The following is a 10,269-nucleotide window of genomic DNA, read 5'->3' on the forward strand; positions in this document are numbered from 1 at the left end:
CTCCTCACTGGCCGACAGCCTGGGTGAAGCCCACCCACATTAGGGAGGGCAGCCTGCTTTCTTTAGATTTTAATCTCCCCAGAAACACCCTCACACACAACTAGAATAATATTTGACTAAATGTCTGGGTACCCCGTGGTCCAGCCAGGTTAACCATTACAATATAATAACAAATAATAAATAATAATACTACCATCATAATTCTACAATAAAAGCTGAGACGGATCTGGGGTGCAGAGTGGAACCAAGACTTTCTCTACCTACCCCGTTCCAGTGGGCTTTGAACATGGACCTGACTTCTGGTCCCCATTTCTCACTCACTGAGAAATTCTCTCCATCATGGGCCCACTCCTCCGTGATGGTAAGGGAACAGCCAAGGCGCCACCGTGGGACTCCTCCCTCACATGCGGCCCACGACGGAGGCAGTGGCAGCTGCCCTCGGGGCCATAGAGGGCACAGCTGCCTCCATCCGAGAGTGCTGACTCCTAGGGTGAGGCATCTTTCTACCCTGGTTTTCCCTGAAAATAAGACAGTGTCTTATATTAATTTTTTCTCCCAAAGTTGTGCTAGGTCTTATTTTCGGAGGATGTCTTATTTTCGGGGAAACACGGTAGGTAGAGGGTCTCCTCAGACCCTCAGAGCATCCAGCAGGTATGTGCCCAGAAGTAAACAATGACTCGAGTGGTGAGCCATGACCTCCCTTTCAATCTTGCCTCTCTGGCCTACACACACATAGTCTCATTTTAGCAGATTTGTTATTTAAAAATTTAGGGTCCTAGATGCCACCCTAGGAACTCTGTATTCAGCAGGCGTCAGGAGCGGCGCGGGGATCTGCATTCTTCATCAGTCCCTGCGATTCCGGGAGCTTTGCTTAGGCCTTACCAGCCCGAGAAACATCGGTGGGCATTGCTCATCCCAGTACAGCATCCCACAGAGCCCAGGGGCTATGAAACTCTCCGTTCTCACCCCTGCTACACTAAGAAGTTAGACACGAAAGTAAAACTTGTGGTTCCATTGACAAAATCCCAGGGGAGGCAAAATTAATCTCTCCTTCAGTAGCTGCCTCGGAGGGCCAGGCAGGTCCATTCTGGAGAGATAGAATTGTCCTATAATTTGAGTGGTGGTTCCTTAGTGTATGTATACATTTTAAGTGTATAGTCGATGACTTTAAGTGTAAAGTCATCGACTATACACTTCAAATGTGTCAAGTTTACTGTAAGCAAACGATGCAATGAAGTCATTGTGAAATGTCTGAGAAAAATGTGATTCCAGGTATTTACACACATGTTCACACGGCACCACATCATTGATTTCTGAGAGTATGTGCATGACTCACTGCCTTTTCATGCCTAAGGTACCTCACGCCAGCAGTGCGTCAGTGTCCTCCTTGTGTGCTGCTTAGGCTTCTGCTCATATAAGACAAGGCCCCGGTTCCTATGCTGGGAATGGAGCTGTGTAAATGGCCCCATTTTCAGGAAACTGTTCAGGAAATCCCTGCACACTGGCCCTGTCCCCATACATCAGACTCCCCTGGATGGACACACCACACACCGAGACCCACCTCGGAAATCAAAACGCGCCAGCAGGTCACACCTCAAGGGTAGGGCACTCCTCAAACTTGTCAACAGCTCCTCTGCGTCCCTAGTCCCCGGGGGTCAAGGGGAAACTGCAGGGACTGAAGCTGTGACCTCAGATGTGTGTGACCTGAGGACGAAGGCCTGTGCTTTCTGAAAAGCCTCAGACAGAACCTGCCTCGGGGCTGAGGACCCCTAAGGCTCTCATTGTTTAAAAACTGCTGGGTGGGCTGAGCTCCCAACCAACTGACTTCATGGAAACACTCCATGACACCACATGACACAATCCAGCCATGACTCCATGGACTGTGTCAACATGTGACGCCACAAATCCCGACTCACAGCCCCATCTGCCCAGTGACCCAATCCAGCTGCTGACCTCAAAATGACTATCAGGACATGTGACCACACGTGATCTGACAGGCAATTCCTTTCACACTATGAATAAAAGGTGATTATTCCACTGTGTGGACTGTGCCACAGCTGGCTGATGAGGGATGCTTAGTCTTCCTCTTACCCCCTTGGCCTGCCTCCCCTGTGGATTCAGAAACACCTAGAAGCTATTCCAAATGTAAATGGCACGTCTCAGAGAGTGGAGTCCATGCCTAACCTTAGATGACTGAGCCTTCTCTAAAATCCTGACACACAGAAGTATCGTCCTTGCTAAGATGTGCCACGCTCTGTGTGCATCCATGGGACCCTCACCCGGTGGTTAGCGCTCCTGTTCCCCTGTGAGCTGAGAACTGAGGCTGTCACCAAGGGCGGCTGGCATGCTGGGTGGAAGCAGTGCTCCTGGAAAGGCTGTGGGTGCTGAACTCTGAGCCCATTCCTTCACCTATGAGAGGGCAGTAACACCCTCGTGGTGGCTGGGATGACTGACACCATGGAAACGCCCTCACTCGGCACAGCAGCAGACACAGGGTAACTCAGTACAGGAGGCTCACACACCAGTCTTTATAGAAAATAGGGTTTATTTTTCACATTTAAGGAGAACACAAATATATGTCCCTGAAGTCTACTATACACATAATCAGTAGAATCAAATTACTGATTAAATTATTAAATAGACAAACCAAAGCCCACCAGGAAATACACTTTCTCCCAGAGCCCACGGCACTCATGGGCCTTTTCTAGTTTGCACCCAGGGGTTCACATCGACTAGGCTCAGCTCGCAATGGCCTGGTTCCCAGGTTCATCTGCTTCCGCCCCACGGACTCTCCTCAGGAACAGCAGCAGGCCGCCAGGACTCACAGGGGCTGGGCCAGGCCTGGGCCATGAGACCCTTCAGAGAAGCCCTGCCTCCAGAGGCCACCTCACAGCATGGAGTAGTGTCACAGCTTCATCTCCAGGTAGTCGTGTTAACTAAATTATTCCTGTTAGGAAGGTATCATTACAGACATTCACAGCCTTTTTTTGCAGCATCTGGCTTTCCCCCTTGGTTAAGGAAAAGGCAGAAATCAGAACCCATCACCACCACCCCAGTGTCCAAGGCACACGTGTACTCGGGCTAGTCAAGTGATGAGTAGTGACATGATGTCCACAACGGGGACCCGGACAGGGTCCTGAAGGGCGGGCACTGAGGAAGCAGCCTGGGGGCCCAGGGAGCTCAGACGTCCGGATGCCTCCTCCTCCAAGCACATGGCGATGGAGCAAGCACAGGTAACTCTGCGAGGCCTCCACCGGAGCCCGAGGCAGCCACCTGGTGCGTTAGCACCCAGGAGCAGCTGCTGCAGGCCCAGCACCGGCCACAGGGTTAGCTCAACTGGCCGCAGTCCGTGATGACAATCTTCTTGGACGTCTTCCCGCTCCTGGAGCCATAGGATTCTATTTTCTTCACCACATCCATGCCCTCTTTGACGTGGCCGAACACAACATGTTTGCCATCCAGCCTGTGAGGACAAGCGGACAGAAGCAAGAACAGTGCAATGTCAGCCAACATCACGGTCACCTGCTCATGGCACTATCTACCAGAAACAGCCATTCTGAAAGGGGCGCACACTGAGAAGGGGGAGCTGCTCCCCATCGCTCCCGGGATTAACCAGCCTTGCCGAGTCCCTGAGGGCCTCCCTCAGGGCCCCACATGTGTGACTGGCCTGGTATCCTCACCCAGGAAGACGGAGCTATTCTTGCTCTGCTCAGAATATTGAGCCACTCGGAAGGTATAAAAGGTCTGTGTAAATGGGTCTGTTTTAAGTCATGAGGTGAGAGCCAAGGTAACAAGTGTGTGAGACTGAGTCCTGAGCAGTCCTCAACCTGACAGAGAGAATCTAAAGAGCAGCGTTGTCCAGTGCCAGCAGGGCCACGGCCACTCAGCCATGGGCAGAACCTCAGAGCCCAGTGAGGGTTCCACAGGGGAGCCAGCCACTTCCTGCCCAGCCCGACAACCAGGCCCTTCTGGCTTGGAGGCTGGAGACAACTAGGATCTACCCTCACCCAGGTCTCCCCAAAGTCCTCAGAAATGCAAGTCTTAGCCCCTGGCCAGCTGTTGTCCCCTCCACCTCAGGTGCCCCAGAGCTGGAACACAAGGGTCTTTGGCAGAGAAACGCATCCCTTGCCGGGAAGACTCCCTAAAATCCACAGGCACGTGGGAAAAGGGGCTCCAGGGGGCTGGGCTGCCTGCAGGCCTCTGCTCATGCCTGATGAAAACGGGGTGACACCCACACGTCTACCACAGCGGTTCCCCACGGCCCAGATGAGCCTGGGGAACAGCAGCGTACCCCGGGCAAGTGGGGACAGCTTCTAGGACAGGCCACGTTGGGGTCTGATATGTTCCGCAGCACTTCCTGAATGTACTTTTTATGTGTGTGCAAAACACACCGAGAAAATTCCAGCTGACTGCAAGAGCTGCAAAAACCACCCACATTCTCCCTCAATCCTCTCAGGAACTTCCTCTTTCTCTCAAACAGATGCACAGCCCCGGGAGGGCGACTATCCCAGAGCAGACAGTGCAGCCCCAAACCACCTTCCTCCCAAAGCACACAGCCCCTCCTCCACTGCCAGGCTGCCCCTCATGCTTGGGGCCAGGAACGGGAACTCACCAGTCGGTCTTGATGGTGCAGATGAAGAACTGGGAGCCGTTGGTGTTGGGGCCTGCGTTTGCCATGGACAGGACACCTGAGAAATAGGCAGGGGTGAGCCTCGCTGCCCCGGGAAGCATCTCACCTGGATGTCACTCCAGAGAGCAGGTGGCTCAAACGACATAAGGACACCTGAGCCAGAGGAGGACCAGGCCCTGAGGACGAGCAGCCCCGGCCGCCTCCAACGGAAGCAGAGGGCTGGGAAGCTCTCAGGTAGAGCCAGGCAGGACCCACTGACTCCAAGCTTCTCACCAAGCACCTTGGGTCTTAGAGACGACACAATGCTGGGGGGGTTTGGCTAGAAGGCCCTCACCCTTACCAAGTTCCCAAAGGATAGTTGGTTTTTAAATGGAGAGCTCAGAAGGCAAACCCAGCCAACTGAGCACTGAAGGAAGGCGTGCGATCGGACAGAGCTGTCAGGGGTCACACTGCAGCCTCCAGGCCTGCAGGGCACGGCGGAGGCTGGGTCAGAGCTTGGGCACTCGGACCAGGGAACGCGGCCCCCACTCACCTGGCCCCACGTGCTTCAGAGTGAAGTTCTCATCGGGAAAGCGGCTTCCGTAGATGGACTTGCCCCCTGTGCCGTTGTGGTTGGTGAAGTCGCCAGCCTGTAGCACAGAGCACCTTCTGAGTGGCTGCCAGGCGCCAGGGGGACACTGCTGCAGTGCTGGGAGCCCTCGCCTCACCAGAGACCCCCGCCCCCCCAAACCCACCCACCAGGCCCACCCGCTGGAAGCCTTAGGCAAAGGGGTCAAAAACATCCAATTATATAAGGACTGACAAAATAATAAGGAAAATAAGCAAAAGTAAAATAAGCTTCAATAATTCTGACAATAACTCTCCTGACCTCCGAATGACTCACTTTTTGTCTGAAGTTTTTAAACAACCCTCCAAGGACTTAACAACCAAGGACAAGAAGATTCTTACTGACCCAGACTTTTCTACCCACAAGTCTTAGAGGATAAGCAGGGAGGTGTCCAGGGGCCCGACCTCAGGTCTGGAATGTGGAGAGCAGCAGCTGGCACAGAGCCAGTTCCCATGCTGAGCCCCTCCCTGTCCCGGTCTTTCCCTGGCTCCCCGGTGCCTTTGCAGGGACAGGCCCCCACCTCAGGGCTTGCTGCCATTTTCCCGAGAGGGGGGTCTTCTCAGGTCACAGGGGTAACCTGGCCAGCCCAGCTGAAGCATCCACAAATGCCAATAAGGTGTTCCCGAAGAGGGATGACTCTAAACCTTGGTCTGGGCCCCTCGGTGCGGCCACCTCAGCCTCCGAGAGCCTCCAGCTTTGGAAGTGCCCGCCTTGTAGGCCGCTGTTCAGAGGAAGACGCTAGCCCGGCTCAGGACACCCACTGCAGCTCCTGGGAGCCTCTGAAGCAGAAAGCCACAGGGCCTGGCCACGCCTGTCCCTCGCTGCCCCTCCTGTGGCTACTTTACCACATCAGCAAGCCCTGCTCCAACCACTGCCCCTCGCTGCCATATGATTCCGGCCCCCAGGGCGGAGGGACTTCCATGCCCTGCCTCTGGGCTCGTTGGCTCAGGACACAGCCTCCTGCCCTAGAAGGGACAATCTCCACGGAAGCACAGGTCCTGACCCCTAGGAAGTTCTTGCAGTCGACAGCTCCCTAAAACCTGACACGGCAATACTGACGCCTCTGACAAATGGGCAGGATATATGACTAAAGAACATGTTCACCCAACTGAGAGATGCTCTTCTCTGAAAATGGAAGCTCCAAGCCCAGACCTGCACGCTCCTGTTCGTGCTCTCCCTCCCTCCTCTTCCTCTTCCTCTTCCCCCATGCCCCGGCTTGTGACACACAGGGCACCTCAGACTGTACACACTAGTCCTCTAAGCCTCAAGATCCACCTCCCACGCACGTCCATACCCAATGCCAGTGCTCCCTCCACAGGCCCAACTTTCCCAACCAGCAGGGCAGGGCCACCTGCCACTTGCCCTGTTGCTTAACTTCTGGGGCAGGAGGGGCTGTGGCAGCACAGATAGGGTGAGAGGCCAGGAAGAGTAATTCCAGTTGCCCTCTACTCAGAACTTTCCAAGCACCAGGCACATGCTCCCCATCACCCCTCAGAACACAGCTGTGAAGTGGCCCCCATTGCCCCTCGCAGAGGAGGACCCTGAGCAGCGAGGCCCCGGTACCTGGCACATGAAGGACGGAATCACTCTGTGGAACGTGGAGCCTTTGTAGCCGAAGCCCTTCTCCCCGGTACACAGGGCCCGGAAGTTCTCTGAGGGTGCAAGGGAGAGGCAGGTCAGCAGGCCAGGCCTCAGCTCAGCCCCAAGGGTGGTACTTCCTTCCAGCCAGCATCCCCTCAAGCTCCCCTCTCCTCCCCCCAGGCAAGCAGGGCATGGAAGACCCTAGCCCGCCCCAAGTCTGCTCTGGCTGTGACCTGGGACATGCCATCTCCCTCTCTGATCTCAGTGGCAGCAAACAATCCTCGCTGTTCCAGCACCAGGCCAGCGGGGTAGGGAGTTCAAGGTAGTGAGCCACCAGCCTGTCACACCGGACACCACCAGGGAGGAAGTTGTCCCGGGGAAACGTACACGTGCCCTCTATTGATACTGGTCAGGTGGCAGGGCCAACACTGAGCTCCCACAGGGAAAGCAGGCGGCCCCAGGGGCACAGTGGCTGAGCCACACACGGAACTCCCGTCTGGTTCTGGGCCTGCTTGCCCAAACCCCTCCTGGCAGCCCACCCCCTGGCCTTGCCCCTCGCTTACCTGCTGTCTTTGGGACGACATCTGCCTTCAGCTGTAGAGAGAGAGGAGAGATGAGAGAAGATGGTTAGTGAAGGAACCTCTCACACCCAACCTCCACAGAGGCCAGGGAGACTGAGAAATCAACACGTGCCATTCCATTCCTGTTACTCCCGGTGCCGGGTAGGAGGCAGCCTAGCAACTATCATTTCTGCCAGCTGCTTCCTGAATTCTTGGTGGGGAGGTGGCAGTCTGTTTCCTAATGTGTCCGGAGAGACCACAGGGCCACCCGGGCTTATAGCTGAGCCCAAAGCATCAGCCTCAGGGCCCAGGAGGAGCCAGTCCACGCTTCTCAATGCGCAGATGGGAAACTGAGGCTCGGAGAGAGGCAAGAGGGGTGGGAAAAAGGAGAGGGTGGAGCCCTAGCCAAGCTGGTCTCCTTGTCCTCCAGCTTCAAAAGACACCAAGAAAGTAAACGGGAGCAGGAACGGTGATCTCCATGTTCCAGCAGAGAAAGCTGAGGCTTCACTGAGCCCCCTTTGCTCAAAATAGGGCCAAGCTTGAAGGTCACACGGAGCTTCTGCTACCTGCCCGCTGTTACCTTCAGGACTTTGCTTCTTGCTTTCATTTTTTAAAAAGGGCCCAAAGAATCAGGAGCAGGAACTGGCTGGAAGGGCGGCTGGGGGTGGAACTGGGCTCCAGGCACACTGCCCAGACTCAGCATCGGGGTCCGCCTGGTGGCTGGAGCCCGCCGCCTGCCCAGCCCCGCAGCCCCGCACCACGCGCGGGCGGTGCTCCTAACCACCTCACTCATTCCCCAGAGCCTGGGGGGAAGCCCGCCGACCGGGAGCCCCTGGCCTCTGAGAAGCCCGAGCACAGGGGTGGCTGGTGACCAAAGAGCCCGGAGGCCCGGGAGCCCGAAGGCAGGCCGGGTGGGGGCGGGGCAGGTCCCCGCTCGCCCGGGGCAAAGGCCGCCACGTGCGCGCCCAGGCCGGCCCCCTGCGCCATGAGGATCCGGACCCCCGTTACCCACCTCGCAGTTCTGGTCCAGGTTCCGACACGGAGCGGCCGGGGAACCCTTCCCCTCCCCTCCCCCCGGGCGGACTAGTGGGCCGGGCCCTCACAGGCTACGACCTGACCTTGAGCTCTCCCGTCCACACATAACCTCCCCCCTCCTCCCGCCTCCACTTCTCCAAAGTTCCCGGAGGAGAGCGGAGGCCGATCCGACGCCCCTTCCCAGAGGTGGGGAAACTGAGGCCAGAGCCCGGGAGGGGGAGGCCAGGGCGCCCCGAGAGCCGGGCACCGCGCCGGTCCGGGGTGCAGGGCCCTCCTGAGGACGCCCCCCCGCAGTGCGGCGCGGTCCGGTCTGGCCTCACCTCCAGCACCACGCGGCCGAGCGGCTGCCCGTCCGCGCCCACGTCCAGGTACACCAGCGGGTTCCCGGCGGCGGCGGAGGGGTCGCGGGCGCCGCCGCCGCTGCAGGTGCGGGCCGCGGGGAGGCGCAGCGGCGAGGAGCGCGGGACCGGGCGCAGGCGGAGCAGGCGGGAGCCGCAGCGCAGCGCCAGCATAGCGATGCGGGTCGGTGGGGTCGGGTCGGGATGTTCCCGCGGCAGAGGAAACGGCCGCGAAGGTCACACGCAACCGGGAGGTATAATCCCCGCGCCGCTGCGCGCTGCCTTTATTGGTCCCGCAAGCTCGTGGCCCCGCCCCCGCCCCGCCCCTGCCCCGCCCCCTCTCGGTCTGTCCGCGGGCGACCCCTGCCGGCCTCGGTGAGAAATGCAGCCGACTGGTGGGGCGGCAGAGCCTGAAATCCTTTGAACTTCACCAGGGCCAGAGACCTGAGGACAGGTAAGACCGCGAAGAAAGGGGACCAGTTCCATTTTGTGAGAGTCCCAATAGATTAACTTTAAAAAGAGAACAAATGTTAAAACGTGGTTAAAAAGAATAAAAAAAGAAAAATTAAAAAAGTGGTTAACTCCAAAATATGAGCATCTGTATGTTTTTATCTGACTGTAACAAAAATGTCTACATTTGTGTAGGGCGTCCCCCTTCCCTGCCCCCCTCCGCCCCCATTGGCCCTGCAGACATAGACCAAGGGAAATAGTGGCACTGAGAGTCAGTCAAAGGAAGGTGGGTGAGAGGCCGATAGAGTGAGGAGTGGCAGGAGGAGACAGCTCCCATGGTGACCAAGAGGCTTGTCCTGCCCGCACATGCTTCTAGAGGTCAGATCTTCCTGCAAAACTGGAACATGTTTTCTGCGCTTCCTGCGTCTCTCCCATCCCTCTCTGTCTCACAGCAGCACCCAAGTTCATAACTTTCCCCCTGGGTCTGAGGTCTCAGGGTCTTTGTACATTGCCTCTTTACCCTCTCCCCCTTCTCACCCCCACTTGCCCCAAAACAGACCTCTTGTTGACTGCACAGGGGTCACTGCATAGGGAGTGCAGGGAAAAGTGAAAAAGCAAGACAGGAAGAGACAGGGAACTGGGTGGGAGGAACTGCCGGTGGCAGGATTGACCCCACATGCTGAGGTGGACTTCACAGAGGCCTGGGAGGCATGGGGGCCCACAGCAAGTGATTAACAGGCCAGGGTCCTAGGAGAGCCTCTGTACCCTCCAGGTGGGAAACTGGGGTCCAGAGAGAGGAAAGCACTGTCCAGGGTTTGAAGAAACCCTGCAGTCCCCACCACCAGCCTGCACCAGTCCTCTCAGACCGCTCTGGGCCTCGTGTTCCTCTCTGAAGAATGAGAATAAGGGTGTGATGATAATCCTTACTCTGCCTTTTCCCGATCTGTTCCAGGGATAAGATGAATGAGAGGAATCTGTCACCTGTTAAGGACTATGCCGCCAGGGACGGGCAGAGTCTAAACAGTCTTTGCTCAGGGCGTGGGGCTCAGACAGCAATGGGGCTCCGTT

At 56.9% G+C, this 10,269-nt stretch overlaps 1 protein-coding gene across 1 annotated transcript; it reads right to left on the reverse strand.

Moving 5' to 3' along the window:
* Positions 1–2,527: 2,527 nt before the first annotated feature.
* On the reverse strand, positions 2,528–9,026 carry PPIF (peptidylprolyl isomerase F). Its single transcript, XM_084903730.1, has 6 exons — positions 8,734–9,026; positions 7,382–7,412; positions 6,801–6,889; positions 5,163–5,259; positions 4,613–4,688; positions 2,528–3,463 (listed from the first exon to the last, which is right to left on the reverse strand). Exons 1-6 carry the CDS (start codon positions 8,923–8,925, stop codon positions 3,328–3,330), a joined length of 621 nt encoding a protein of 206 aa, XP_084759856.1. The 5' UTR covers positions 8,926–9,026; the 3' UTR covers positions 2,528–3,327.
* Positions 9,027–10,269: the final 1,243 nt, after the last annotated feature.

Source organism: Pipistrellus hanaki (genome assembly GCF_964339955.1).
Source record: "Pipistrellus hanaki genome assembly, chromosome: 14".
NCBI lineage: Eukaryota > Metazoa > Chordata > Mammalia > Chiroptera > Vespertilionidae > Pipistrellus > Pipistrellus hanaki.